Below are 15,873 nucleotides of genomic sequence, written 5' to 3' on the forward strand. Positions count from 1 at the left end.
AAATAAAGCGTAACCAGCATCGTCAGTGGAGAATGTCCATTGAAAGTATGTTTTAGTCTAGGACAAGGCTTAATCTGGTTCTGGGTAACAAGCCCCAATAGCTCTGTTAAGAAGCTCACATTTTAACAGTGACAATATTCTCTCAAAATTCAAAGGGCTTTATTGGCATGGAAAGTGTTACCACATACATTTCCACAGCAAACGTACAGATTTTCTTTTAAATCAATCTTCTTCCCGCCTCTTTTCTCAGTTCAAGAGACGGTAGTGTCGGAGGAGATCATGCACAACCTGGACACATGTGAGGTGACGGCGCTGGGCGATGAGCTGGACGGAGAGCATGAGACCTTGGAGGTGGACCAGGCCCAGGTCCAGCAGCGCGGCCTGGAGATGACCTCCTCCAACCTGGGTCTTGTCATGACAGGTTGGTCTAGGATGGCTAGGCTAAGCTAGACTAGGCTGTTTGGCTATGGTAGACTAGGCTAGGCTAGACATTTTTCCCCATAATGCATGAAAAACATATCCTTCATCAACCCTCCTGTCTGCTTTGTGCTAACAATGAGTGCCGGACCTGCCTTTAGCTACATTTTCCCTCCCTAAATCTGTACTTGACAAGCCTCCTCTCCATGTCCCAGGCGTCAACACCATGGCCAACTATGAGCAGGTCCTGCACCTGATTCGCTACAAGAACTGGCACACAGAGGCTCTCTTTGACAGGAAGTTCAAGCTGTTCTGCTCCGAACTCAACGGCCGCTACATCAGCAACGACTTCAAGGTCGAGGTATGACTGAGCGTTTACTGTTTATACCTCACCCATACGGCAACTGCTGTCACTTCTTCAGTATAGAGACTGATGGAAAATAATCCCTAGTCACTGTGTTAGGGATATTAACCCTTTTGTGACATATAAACAATTATGAACAACAATTGGTGAAGTGAAGAATATGTAACAATGTTTAAAAAAAGGAAAAAAAATGTATGGATAAGCTTCATTAATACTTAACACTTTGACTCTGTGATCTGTCTGTAACTCTGGACTTTTTATTTTGTTTCTCTCTCTCGCTTTCTCTTTTTGTGTGCATGCATATGCCTACCGCCAGGTCAATGTGATCCACACAGCCAACCCCATGGACCACGCTAATAATGCCATGGTGCAGCCCAATTTCATCAGCCCAGTGCACCACGCCTCTGTGGACCTGTCTGGACACAACCTGGTCAACGCTCACCAGGCTTCAGGTAAACCACTAATGCTAACCTCACTCATTAGCCTGTCTGTGCAAGTGAGGCGAGTGTGTGAATAAAAATGGTATATATGAAAAGATTAAGTAAAACTTGAACCACTTGTAAAAATACTGAACAACCTTAGTACAACATGTTTGCCTTTTGGTATAATGGTTGTGGGATGACAGTCACAGGAACCACAGAGTCTTTGTCTTGGGACCCCCTTAACTAAATTGGTGTCATAACCATTGAAAGCCTGTCCCGGCTGAGTTTTAGGCCCAGTTCATTTCTCAGAGGCATAGTTCTGCTATTTTTTTTATAATTTATGTGTTAACTGAAATATATTGCAGTCTACTAAAGTAATCAGACCTATTCTTACTATAACGAACTGCTTCAGTTTCTATTCAGCTTTAATTTGATATTTAACACATCTCCCACTACCATATGAATATTTTTAGACAGCTGAAGCAAGCACACACATTTTCTTGTTTAGGCATATTTATCTTACCTTAGAAGTGTTTACTTTGCAGGCTGACAAACATCTATTGAGATGCAATGTCAACTTGAAGTGTCTACAAAACAAGTTTTGCAGTCACCTAACCAAAAAGAAAGGCTACAGCCAATCATTTTTCCTAAATTGAACAGTTTAGGAAAATTGAACAGCGATTGAACAGTATCCCAACTACTACAATGGAGAAGTGAGTTCTTCCTTTCGTCAAAAATAATAGATTAAAATAATCGATTCACATGAATCAAATAAATCATAAAAAAATGTAAAACAAAAAAATGATTTAATGTGATGTGGGGCATCCGTTAAACAGTAAATCAAGTTTGTTAGGCATTAGCTTTAGCATAATTAGCCTCTTTGGGCTAGCTGGCCAATATGTATCATAAGCACTCAATCTACACAAGCCTTCTATTTAATCAAAACTGCAAAAGTGGGTGTGCTATGTCAACAGTCTGTCTCAGTCCACACTGAGGTATACACAGCTTGAATTCAAATAAATATAGATTTATTTTGTATTTATTTAATTAATCCAAACTTCCCTTTTCCCTGTACGTGGTGAATGCGGTTTTGTGGCAACCCGAAGTGGCCTAGACACTGCTTTGGAATGAATAGTAATCAATAGATTTAGAATACCAGAAACACTAAAACTCTGCCTTTTTTATTTCTATGATACACCTATCTTAGATTGGACAATTCCAGATCCCCCATTTCCTCCCACAATACTTGCTGTAGATTATTTTACTCATCTCTTGTTAAAGTTAATCCCAACCTCGTAATCAAACAGCCAATCTGTTAAATGTTTTGCTCTGGAATAAATAAATAAATTCCTCTTGGTCAGGCCGGTGCGAGCTTTTCCCATAGATTTAAGTAAAATTAACCAAAAGTAGGGCACACATGAAATATTTATCACTTGCCTGGTTTTTAATTTGGGGATTACATTTGAGTGCCGTCGGTCCTTCTGCGACATCTGGACGGCCAGGAATCTGAGCACAACCTTTATTTCTGTTGTATTTTTTTGAGGGTTGTAATCTCCAGTGCTGAGAGTGCTTAATAAACCATGTAGCCTACATGACAGGGCTATTACATACTTTTGTACTCGTGACCAGATAAGAGTAGAGAAGGTTGGCAGAGGACACTCAAAATCTAAGAGGAGATATACATTGTTATTAGCCAGTTGTCTGACGTAACAATGCTAAAGTCAGGAAGAGTAATCGCACAACCTGGCTCCAATGCATCGTAATACTCTACTAAAACCCCATCAAGACTGAGAGATTACACCAGGGCCCTTTATTTATCAGGCATCTCAAAGTTGGAGTGCTGATCTAGGATGTCTATAATAATCGGATTCATGATGATCTTAAAAGGCAAAACTGATCGTAGATCAGCACTTCTACTCTGTGACACTTAGTAAATGGATCCAGGTCCAACGGTCCTCCATTATGATCACACAATGTGACAGCGCAACAAAAGACCAAAGGGGGTTTACACCCACACCCTCGTGTGTGTGTGTGCGTGTGCGTGTGTGTGTAAAAGTGGCTTTTGATTCTTTACAATGTGTAGATCCTTTTCTTCTTCTTTCAACCTAACAATGATGAAATCCCCATACAGTTTTTCTATCAGAAAATCTCTTTATTATACAATATAGAATACAGGCATAAACATAATGGTACATTACATTTAGCAGAAACAGAATACCAAGATGCTGAGTTGAATTGTAGTGTACAAACATCAACAACCGCATAAAAACAGTTCAACTTCACACTAAATATCTGAGCTCATGTCCAGTTGATGTGGTCCTCATATTTTATCATACAATTGATATACTTGGTGAAAGAGATCGAGGCACAGAGAGGGAGCAGGGAAGCCTGCTTTAGTTGCTGCTACTCTTCTAACCGACGCTGGGAGACTGGTTGAATTGTCATAGAGATGGACTTGAGGGAATCGCTGCTACTTTTCCAGTTGTACCAGGTGGAAACCTGGCTGTGTCACATACCCCCACATATAGACACTATTTGGGTTGGCAAAATGGCAGGCATTGTATCAAAATCCACCCATCAAGGTTACCACACAACTTGAAGAATGTCCATCTTGGTCAAAGTGGACAACTTTGATCCGCTGTGGTAGGTTAGGGAATCACTGAAGAAAAAATGTGGAAACTGAGTTTAGTAAAATACTATATACATCTTCTCAAGCTGACAGTCCCCGAAATCAGGCACTAGAATTACTTTAAAAAATATATGTATGTTCACATTACTTATTTTATTGATTTCCCACCGTTTTATAAGTCAGCCATCCAGATCTTCCTAAGACCATGTAAAGGTCCTCTGTTGAATAAACGTGCATTTGCCTCCCTCTGGTGGTCGGCTGCATCATTACACTGATTTATGTTGCTTCACTGCAATGTTACGTCAAAGGGGTGGTCCTTAGAAAAACATTTATCCAGCTCGACTTCTTCACAGCACAATATGGCATTGCAATCGCTGATTTTGTCTCGAGCAGCTGGATCTTAATACATTACTTTCATAGCTCTATGATAAGGAATGCGACATACACACTTCCTTAAACCTAAAATAAGTGAAGAAGTAATGTTATGTGGAAGTCACACATTGCATATGCTCAGAATTAGGGATGCACCGATAAGCCATTTTTGGCTGATACCGATATCTGATATTTTCCTTGCCAAAAAAAGCAATACCGATATTACATTTTTTTGCGGCCTTTTAAGCATTCTAGTACAGTTAAATAGTTGAAACACACACACACTGACCAAAAAGTATTTTTTTTGGCATTTACGTATATCCCCATTACCAGTAAATCATAATCAAAACCTATTTCACTTATTTGCTGTGCTGTTTCGTTGTTCATTTGTTCAGTCGTTTCATTCTCAACCAGGATTTCATCATAAGTGTCAAGGAGTGAAGTTTCAGCTCTGTCTGTCCATGGCCTCTCTTCCTCTGGCCGCACTGTCACTGTGTCCGTTTCCATCTTGTCCAGCTGTGTCTGTAACATTTCACGTAAACCCTGTTTCTTGTCTGCATCGAAGTAGCGTTCCTTGGTACCTAGCATCGAGCATGGTGGCGACACAGTAAAGAGGCTCAGAGAGAATGCCACCGAATCGCTTGTTCAGACTAGTAGAGTACTTTTCCAAGCATTTTTGTTGAGCAGGTGTTTCAATGCCATGACAGAGGGTATCACGTCTGCTGCAGACGCAGTTGAGCTTATTTCTAGAGTCAGTTGTTCAAATGGAGCTGGGAGTGTTCATGTTTCCAAGTGTCAAACATGTTCTCAAATGCCATTGAAAGGGCAGCAGCAGTATGAGAACGAGCACATTTTTGAGCATGCAATACGGCTATCCTCAGTATGAAATCCTTGTCGACCCACTGTGCTGTCAGACTCCTAATGCTCATGAGGTTGACATCGCTGGTCCAAATGTCAGTCGTGAAGCTAATAGCGGTGATGCCCATAGCAAGTAGCTCATGGATGTGAGTTTCAACAATACTGTGTAACTCTTTATTTTAAGAATGTGAAATGTCAGGATAATAGTAGAGTGATTTTTTTTTTCAGCTTTTATTTCTTTCATCACATTCCCAGTGGGTCAGAAGTTTACATACACTCAATTAGTATTTGGTAGCATTGCCTTTAAATTGTTTAACTTGGGTCAAACGTTTCAGTTGCCTTCCACAAGCTTCCCACAATAAGTTGGGTGAATTTTGGCCCATTCCTCCTGACAGAGCTGGTGTAACTGAGTCAGGTTTGTAGGCCTCCTTGCTCTCACACATTTTTTTCAGTTCTGCCCACAAATTATCTATAGGATTGAGGTCAGGGCTTTGCGATGGCCACTCCAATACCTTGATTTTGTTGTCCTTAAGCCATTTTGCCACAACTTTGGAAGTATGCTTGGGGTCATTGTCCATTTGGAAGACCCATTTGCGACCAAGCTTTAACTTCCTGACTGATGTCTTGAGATGTTGCTTCAATATATCCACATAATTTTCAATTTTGTGAAGTGCAACAGTCCCTCTTGCAGCAAAGCACCCCCACAACATAATGCTGCCACCCCCGTGCTTCACGGTTGGGGTGGTGTTCTTCAGCTTGCAAGCATCCCCCCTTTTCCTCCAAACATAACGATGGTGATTATGGCCAAACAGTTCTATTTTTCTTTCATCAGACCAGAGGACATTTCTCCAAAAAGTACGATCTTTTTCCCCATATGCAGTTGCAAACCGTAGTCTGGCTTTTTTATGGCAGTTTTGGAGCAGTGGTTTCTTCCTTGCTGAGCGGCCTTTCAGGTTATGTCGATATAGGACTCGTTTTACTGTGGATATAGATACTTTTGTACCGGTTTCCTCCAGCATCTTCACAAGGTCCTTTGCTGTTGTTCTGGGATTGATTTGCACCTTTCGCACCAAAGTATGTTCATCTCTAGGAGACAGAATGCGTCTCCTTCCTGAGCGGTATGACGGCTGTGTGGTCCCATGGTGTTTATACTTGCGTACTATTGTTTGTACAGATGAACGTGGTACCTTCAGGCGTTTTGAAATTGCTCCCAAGAATGAACCATACTTGTGGAGGTCTACAATTTTTTTTCTGAGGTCTTGGCTGATTTCGTTTGATTTTCCCATGATGTCAAGCAAAGAGGCACTGAGTTTGAAGGTAGGCCTTGAAATACATCCACAGGTACACCGCCAATTGACTCAAATGATGTCAATTAGCCTATCAGAAGCTTCTAAAGCCATGCGATCATTTTCTGGAATTTTCCAAGCTGTTTAAAGTCACAGTCAACTTTGTGTATGTAAACTTCTGACCTACTGGAATTGTGATACAGTGACTTATAAGTGAAATAATCTGTCTGTAAACAATTGTTGAAAAAAGTACTTGTGTCATGCACAAAGTAGATGTCCTAACCGACTTGCCAAAACTATAGTTTGTTAACAATAAATTTGTGGAGTTGTTGAAAAACGAGTTTTAATGACTCCAGCATCAGTGTATGTAAACTTCCAACTTCAACTGTATGTTTGGTAAAGTAATAAAGAAGGTGAAATATTTGGGGTACATGTTCCCAAACAGATTGCACCTATACTGAACAAAAATATAAACGCAACATGAGTGTGTTGGTCTCATGTTTCATGAGCTGAAATAAAAGATCCCAGAATTGTTAGATATGCACAAAAAGCTTATTTCTCAATTTTGTGCACAAATTTGTTTACATCCCTGTTAGTGAGCATTTCTTCTTTGCTAAAATAATCCATCAACCTGACAGCTGTGGCATATCAAGAAACTGATTAAACAGCATGATCATTACACAGGTGCACGTTGTGCTGGGGACTATAATAGGCCATTCTAAAATGTGCAGTTTTGTCACACGACACAATGCCACAGATATCTAAAGTTTTGAAGGAGCGTGCAATGGGCATGCTGACTGCAGAAATGTCCACCAGAGCTGTTGCCAGAGAATTGAATGTTAATTTCTCTACCATAAGCCGCCAACAACGTCGTTTTAGAGAATTTGGCAGTACGTCCAACCGGCCTCACGACCGCAGACTACGTGTAACCACACCAGCCCAGGATCTCCACCTGCGGGATCGCCTGAGACCAGACATCCGGACAGCTAATGAACCTGAGGAGTATTTCTGTCTATCATTTTTTTTCTTTTTTTATGTTGAGAATAAGTCATTCTGATTGGATGGGCCTGGCTCCCCAATAGGTGGGCCTATGGATGCGCCCCTGCCCAGTCATGTGAAATCCATAGATTAGGGCCTAATGAATTTATTTCAATAATTTATTTCCTTATATGAACTGTAACTCGGTAAAATTGTTGCATGTTGCGTTTTATATTTTTGTTCAGTGTAGTCTGATGCAGTTTTAGTAAGCAAATGAAATGTGACCTGTGGAACGTGGGGGAAAAAAATCTAACTTTCCAAAAACAACCATCCCATTAAACCCAACAGCTCTCACCAACTCTTCTATCCATGCCCCATAAATCAAATCAATATTTATTTAACCTTAATTTAACTTGGCAAGTCAGTTAAGAACAAATTCTTATTTACAATGACGGCCTACCCTGGCCAAACCCTAACCTGGACGACGCTGGGCCAATTGTGCGCCGCACTATGGGACTCCCAATCACGGCCGGTTGTGATACAGCCTGCTTATTTAAAGTGAATTTAAATTCACAAATTCACAACACTCTTCATAGTAAAAGAGAGAGAGCGTAAACAAGCCGTGAAGAATAAAATGGATAAATATGGGAACATAAAACAAACAACAACAATATAAAGACATTGATTAAAAGACAGAGCTAAATAACAGTAAAGTAATTGATTAAACGACAGGCTAAATAACAGTAAAGTAATTGATTAAAGGACATGCTAAAAAGGTGGGGTGTCAAATGTGATTTTAAAACCTTGACTGTGCCTTTTTTGTTAAATCAGGTGATAAATGAGTTGAAAAGGAAACTAGAGTAGGACTTTAAGTCTTACCCAGCCCTAGAAGTGAATATAGTGTGTGTTTGTGTGTGTGCGGGCATACGTGCGTGCGTGTGTGTGTGAGCTTACATGCGTACATTTGTCCTAATACACACTCTGTGTGTGTTGTCCCCAGTGGTCCCCAGTGCCGCCACCATCGTCATTGTGGTGTGTGTCAGCTTCCTGGTGTTCATGATCATCCTGGGCGTGTTCCGGATCCGGTCAGCCCACCAGCGCACCATGAGGGACACAGAGGGCGGCAAGGAGAATGAGATGGACTGGGATGACTCGGCCCTCACCATCACAGTCAACCCCATGGAGGTAATATCATATCAATTAAATCATTTAGCAGACACTTTTTATCCAATAGAAGTACAAAAAATTATATAGTAGTGTGTGCATTTTTTATCCAAAGCAACATGCAATTGTGCGCTGGAATCGAACCCACGATCCTGACGTTGCATGCACAATGCTCTACCAACTGAGACGCACAAGACCAACAGAGATGGAGCAACAGATCATTCAAAAACAAATAGACCTCACGGGCACACTGTAATGCTCCAAAAAGGTTTCCTTCTGGTCAAAGCCTTGCACTGAAATGGCAAATCCGCAGTTGAAACAATAACAAAGTGGGCACCTCGTCTTTGTTTTGGTAAAAAGCTGAGGGATGGGCCTGGAGAAATGTAACCACTCTCAAATGCATAGACAGAGCAATGGATGCAAGGACTGACAATACTTGGTCTCAATCGTATCATTTTAACTACACTGAACAAAAATATAAAAGCAACATGTAAAGTAAAAAAAAAGAAAATCCCAGAAATGTTCCCAACGCACAAAAAGCTTATTTCTCTCAACTTTTTGGCACAAATATGTTTACATCCTTGTTAGTGAGCATTTCTCCTTTGCCAAGATAATCCATCCAACCTAAAAGGTGTGGCATATTAAGAAGCTGATTAAGCTGCATGATCATTACACAGGTGCACCTTGTGCTGCAAAATGTGCAGTTTTGTCACACAATACAATGCCACAGATGTCTCAAGTTTTGAGGGAGCGTGGAATTAGCATGCTGACTGCAGGAATGTCCACCAGAGCTGTAGCTAGAGAATGTAATGTTAATTTCTCTACCACACGGCACCTCCAATGTTGTTTTAGAGAATTTGGCAGTACGTCCAACCGGTCCCACAACCGCAGACCACGTGTATGGCGTCGTGTGGGCGAGCTGTTTGATCCTGAGGCCCATTGTCGTGCCATTCATCTGCTGTTTCAAGGATCCGTACACAATTCCTGGAAGCTGGAAATGTCCCAGTTCTTCCATGGCCTGCATACTCACCAGACATGTCACCCATTGAGCCAGTTTGGGATGCTCTGGATCGATGTGTACGACAGCATGTTCCAGTTCCCGCCAATATCTAGCAACTTCGCACAGCCATTGAAGAGGAGTGGGACAACATTCCACAGGCCACAATCAGCAGCCTGATCAACTCTATGCGAAGGAGATGTGTCGCGCTGCATGACGTAAATGGTGGTCACACCAGATACTGACTGGTTTTCTGACCCAAGCCCCTGCCTTTTTTTAAAGGTATTTGTGACCAACAGCTGTATTTCCAATCATGCAAAATCCATAGATTAGGGCCTAATGAATGTATTTCAATTGATTGATTTCCTTATATGAACTGTAACGCAGTAAAAAATGTGAAATTGTTGCATGTGCATCTATTTTTCTTCAGTATATGTTTTGAGGCTATACAGTGTTTAAATTTACAATGGTTACAAAGATCGGCGTAAAACAAGCATATATTTTGGGTTCTGATTGGGTGTGACAGTTGAACTAAGCTCATAAGTTACTCATTGATTCTTAAAAAATAAAAATACTGTATCATTGATTTATATGTCCAAATTGGTAAAGCAACTGCAGATTGCCCCTTTTAAAGGGATAGTTCTGTTATTTTTACATATGTGTATATATTTGTTTCCTTGTCTGTAGACTGCTTTCAAGGTTAGGAAAGAAAGATTGAATTAATATGTAAAATTGCTGAACTAACCCTTTAGCAAAACAATGGGTGTATTCAACAGTGTGCAGGTATCTATTTGTGTGCAAAGCCAGAGGTGGAAAAATAAAAAAACTGTCATACTTGAGTGAAAGTAAAGATACCTTAATATAAAATGACTCGAGTAAAAGTGAGTCACCCAGTAAAATACTACTTGAATAAAAGACTAAAAATATCAGATTTTAAATGTATTTAAGTTCAGTGGTGGAAAAAGTACTCAATTGTCATACTTGAGTAAAGTAAATTCTATCACATCAAATTCCTTATATTTAGCAAACCAGATGGCACACATTCCTTTTTTCATTCCTTTTTTTGACAGCTAGGGGCAACTCCAACACTCGGACATAATTTACAAAGGAAGCATTTGTGTTTAGTGAGTCCACCAGATCGGAGGCAGTAGGGATGACCAGGGACGTTCTCTTGATAAGTGTGTGAATTAGATATTCTTCCTGTACTGCTAAGCATTCAAAATGTAACTAGTACTTTTGGGTGTCAAGGAAAATGTATTGAGTAAAAAGTACATACTTTTCTTTAGGAATGTAGTGAAGTAAAAGTAGTCAAAAATATAAATAGTAAAGTACAGATACCCAAAAGAATGACTTAAGTAGTATTTTTACTTAAGTACTTTACACCACTGTGCAAAGCTGTCATCAAGGTAAAGGGTGGCTACTTTGAAGAGTATAAAATATATTTTAATTTGTTTAACACTTTTGATCACTACATGATTCCATATGTGTAATTTCATAGTTTTTATGTCTTTACTATTATTCTACAATGTAGAAAATAGAAAAATAAAGAAAAACCCTTGAATGAGTAGGTGTCCAAACTTTTGACAGGTACTGTGTGTGTGTGTGTATATGGAAATAATAAAGACAACACAAGAATAAAAAAAGAGGAAGCTATAAAAAGGGTCAGTGCCAATACCAAATGTGCAGGGATACTGGAGTATTTGAGGTAGATATTTACATGTGAATGGAGATTAGGATTAAGTGACTGGTATCAAGATAAATAATAATAGTTAACAGTATGGCAGCAGCATAAGTGTTGGTTACAGCCTACGCAGCTGCTGAGCGGGTTCGTCCACTTCTTTCAGATCTTTCTCACAATCACTTAATAATGTGTGAAAGACTGACCCTTTTTCTCCCTCTTTCCTCTGGTAGACTTATGAGGACCAGCACAGCAGTGAGGAGGAGGAAGAAGAAGAGGAGGAGAGCGAGGAAGGCGAGGAGGAAGACGACATCACAAGTGCTGAGTCGGAGAGCAGCGAGGATGAGGAGGCCGGAGAGCCAGAGGACCAGCAGGGTGCCAGCAGACAGCAGCAGCTGGAGTGGGACGACTCCACACTCACCTACTAACAGACACACACACTCATACATTTTTACATGCACATGCAAACACACAATTCTTACACACACAAGCAAACACACACACTCATATACACATACACACCACAGGAGGTTGGTGCCACATTAATTGGGGAGAACGGGCTCGTGGTAATGACTGGAGCAGGAGTGGAATGGTATCAGACACATGGTTTCCAGGTGTTTGACGGCATTCCATTTGCTCCATTCCTGCCATTTATTATGAGCCGTTCTCCCCTCAGCAGCCTCTTGTGATACACTCTTCTCTCACACACTCATATACATACGCTAACACACGACTCATAGAATTTCTCATCCTCACTACCCCTCCTAACCAGTGGGGGCACACCCTTACAAATTCCTTACCGAGGAGCCATGATGTAAAAACAACACAAATCCCCCTTAAAAGCTATATATTGTCAAGGTTTCCCTGTCGTCATCTTAGTGGTGGTACTCTGTGTAGTATAGTAATCACCGGATCGCTGATTTCTTACTTTTTTAATTTTGAATGTTTTATTCCCGGGAAGACTTGGCCAACATTTGCATTTTGTTTTGAGCTACCGTGAGGAAACAACCTTGCACTTTTGTTTAGTTCTTTACTGATGTAAGGCTTTCAAAATGGAGAATGATTTAAAAAAAATGTATATTCCTTGCGCATCTGTTTTAGATTTGTTTGCCACTAAACGAGAAAAGCTTTGACTTTCTTTTTTTTTCTTCTTCGTGCTTGAGTTGTTGTCCGGAGAGTGAAACGAGATGACGTTTCAGACACGTTGACCGCATATTTACATTTTTCTCCTTTTAGTGCATGAGGATATTTGAACAAGTCATATGTGTAGATGAATAAATTGCTTTTTAATATTTTGTAAATATGAAGAAACCATGTAATTAGTCAATGTGTTAGTGAAGGCCTAAACAAATGGGTCCAATATCTATAAAGACGCAGTACGTCGTGTAGAATATTTGTGTCACAAAGGCTATAGCATGTTGCACATTTTTTGGCAAAGCTCTTCCGTCATACTTGTACAAAATGTCCGCTTCAAGAAGAGCAACCCAGACCCAGAACTATACACAGAGGTTTCTATGGCAAAGTGTTGCTCATTTTGTCTTTTCATTTGCAAGGAGGTAGTTATTTCTTTGATTAGTGGGGACAGGACTGGTTGATTTTGCTTTCGGCTCCTCACATGCCACACTCTTCACATGCTACATATACAAGGGCGGGAGGTAGCCTAGCGGTTAGAGCGTTGGGCCAATAACTGAAAGGTAGCTAGTTTGAATCCCCGAGCCGACAAGGTGATGAATCTGTCAATGTACCCTTGAGCAAGGCACATAACCTTAATTGCTCCAGGGTTGCTGTTGATAATGTCAGACCATGGCCGAGACCCCGCTCGCCGACGGTGTCTCAGGGAGAGTTGGGATATGCAAAAAAACACATTTCCAATTCACGTGTGAAATAGGACAAATATAAGCACCCACCAAATTATTATTATTATTACTTTGCTTGACTTGCACAGGTGGCAATGCTGTACTCAAGGCGACAATGTATTTAATTCCCATTCTAGTCTGTTATTGTACAGAAGGTAATTTGAGGTCAAGATGATCACGTTCAGTAAACCACAGTCCGATGTAGCTTAAGGTACTAAGAAAACAGCCAGCTTCTGCAGTTCCGCTATCAATTCACATTGAGCGTAGATATGAATATTTCTGCTAGCACATTAGGACCAGCAGAGAACTACACTCCATCTGCAGCTTTTAAAAAGCCCTTGCATATTCCAGTCCTGCCGTGGCATCAAAAATATTAGAACAAAAACACAAACGAATCTCAGCGTACAGACGGAGCTGAGGGGTATGGTTAGTCTAGCTTTAGGAGGGCTCAGTTCAATAGCACGGCTGCTGTCCTTCTTTGGAAGAGAAATGAAATGCGAGAACATTTGTCTGCTTCATTGCAAAAAAACATTTTTTTGAAGGATTTATTTCATGGCATGGCTATTTAACCTGAAATAATATATTTGATGCATTTTTAAACGGTTTTCTCATTACAGTTAAGCGTAGTCTCACTCTCACTGCAGTTGTTTTACTTATTTGAAGGATATTGAAACCTTCAAATAATAACAAATGTGAATAAATGTGACTGCTGACACATTGCTGTGATATGAGAACTCTCTTTAAAATGTCATCTTCTTTGTCCTTGTCTGAATCTTTAAAATGAAATCTTTTTTTGCAGTAGACCACTAGATTTTATTGTACATGGAACTGTACTGTAGAGTTGTTCTAAGATATTTGTTTACATTTGGTAAACTTGTTTTTCCTCTGGTATTAGTATAAAACTTATACAATTAATTGAAAAGATGTCAGATGTTAACCTCTAAATCTCCTCTCAGAAATCACTGCTTGTTCATCTCAATACCTTCAAAAACCCCATGCGGTAAAGGAGTTGTACCCCTCAAACAGGTTAACGTTATTCCACCGTTTTAGGAATCCAATTGAATTATGTACATTCTGCAAAACTTTCATAAGTATGTTTTATGGCATGACTTTGGGAATTTTAGTCAAACTTAAAAGTAAAGTGAGTAAAGGTGAGGCATGACAAAGTTGGACAACTGTTGGAAAGGTTTATAAAGGAAGTCTTATACTTTGCATGTTAAGCTATTTTTAGAGGCCAAATACATAATGGCTCAAGTAACACAAGTGTACCATTTTATGCTTTGCAAGTTTCATATGAAGTCAATTTTTGGAGACCGTTCCAAGTAACTTTTGAGGGTTTGAGCAAAACCATATGTCTGGAGTCGCTCAATCACATTTCTGTTAGGCCCAATGTATTTATTATTTTTGGTCAACTGCCGAAATGTGGTGAACAGTCTCCCCTTCAAAATGACTAGGGCCCAATAAGGGGGTCAGGTTTGAGCTGGCCCAAGTTGGGAGTGCCTTTTGCCGATCACAGCGCATTAACACAACTAACAAAACACTCATCCACGCTCTTTTAGTTGTGGCAACTTTTATTTTGTAACTATTTAATGCTAGATTTCTTACAGAGCTGGGGGGAAGTGATTTTATTTAATTTTTTAGTAATAATAGTCCACTGCTAGTTTTATTAAAAGTTAATGTTTTACATAGGTGTCATGTGTCTATGTTTATGTGTAGCGAAAGTAGGACCATATTGTATCCTCTATAGATATTGTACTGAATCATCATATTGAGGAAATCCACTTCTAAAAATATGTACAATATTAAAATGCTCTAGGCAGCATATGTGGGTATAAAAGTTACCTATTTGTGTATAGTGAACGGTAATTTTGAACAGTGTATTATTGCCTGGTTTGCAGACAAAGTTGTTGAGGGCAGCATGAAATTCACCAGAACAAGAGTATAATCTTATTCTCTCCAAATTTCTCACGCTCATTTTGTCACAGTCCATTGTCAATTTAACATTCTGAACATCTCATCTCCCTTTTTAAACATTTTATTTATTTATTGAAAAGTACAAATCAAACATACTACTGAACAGCCACCATTCCAAGGGGCCAGAGTTTACAACTGTTTGTGCCAGTCAGTTGAGCTTGGGCCTCAAGTCAAGTTCTGTGATACTTTTGATCAGCCCCTTGGACATTTTCCTTTCCATAGAATTGAATGAATGTCGCTGTCCATCCAGCAGACATACAGGAGCTTTGGGATTCAACGGGTGTTTACGTTGCATGAATCACTTCTAATGAAAACAACAATTTTCTGTATATTACATGTGGAACTATGAGATTTGAGTGGGAGAGGGGACATGTATACTACTGATTCTCAGATTGTCTGTTTTCACAAGTCCACACCACTCAAACATTTTTGGTTTATTTTTTATCTTTGCTCAAAAATGGAAGGTGACAATGTTTTCAGAACTGTTGAATGCTTCCTTTTGTGCTTGTTGGGGCTGCTCTCACTTTTCTACCAATTGAAAGGCAAATTGTAGTGAAGTTGATGCTTGCTCGTGGACAAAATAAAGGATGAGAGGGTACAAATGTGTCTGGATTATGTTCTGTTCTATGAGTTCACACTTTTAATTAAGACTGGTGTCATTCTCTGTACTTGAGGTCTGCTGTATCTGCCCTTGCCTTTTTCCTAAGTGTGCACTTGCACACCTCCCCATGGTGGAAACATTCTCTAGCCAATGATTACACCAATACAATGGTTCTACATAAGAGAAAGTGTGCAAGTACACATGGAAAAGGATGCAGCCTGGCTCATTTTGAACTCTGTGAAACCACGACTGCCGCTTCAGCCATGTGGAGTAATGA

The 15,873-nt window shown here is 40.0% G+C and overlaps 1 protein-coding gene across 4 annotated transcripts in view; it reads left to right on the forward strand.

Annotated features, from left to right (window-relative positions):
• clstn1 (calsyntenin 1) overlaps positions 1-15,593 on the forward strand; it is a 70,083-nt gene extending 54,490 nt beyond the window's left edge. For all 4 annotated transcript variants that reach the window (XM_029719399.1, XM_029719402.1, XM_029719400.1 and 1 more), the window contains 5 exons: positions 251-421; positions 633-778; positions 1,098-1,233; positions 8,327-8,511; positions 11,399-15,593. In XM_029719399.1, the coding sequence (XP_029575259.1) occupies positions 251-421; positions 633-778; positions 1,098-1,233; positions 8,327-8,511; positions 11,399-11,593 (833 nt within the window). In that variant the 3' untranslated portion in view covers positions 11,594-15,593. The remainder of the gene's footprint in view (positions 1-250; positions 422-632; positions 779-1,097; positions 1,234-8,326; positions 8,512-11,398) is intronic.
• The last annotated feature ends 280 nt before the right edge of the window (positions 15,594-15,873 follow it).

The sequence above is a fragment of the Salmo trutta genome, chromosome 28, assembly GCF_901001165.1.
Source record: "Salmo trutta chromosome 28, fSalTru1.1, whole genome shotgun sequence".
NCBI lineage: Eukaryota > Metazoa > Chordata > Actinopteri > Salmoniformes > Salmonidae > Salmo > Salmo trutta.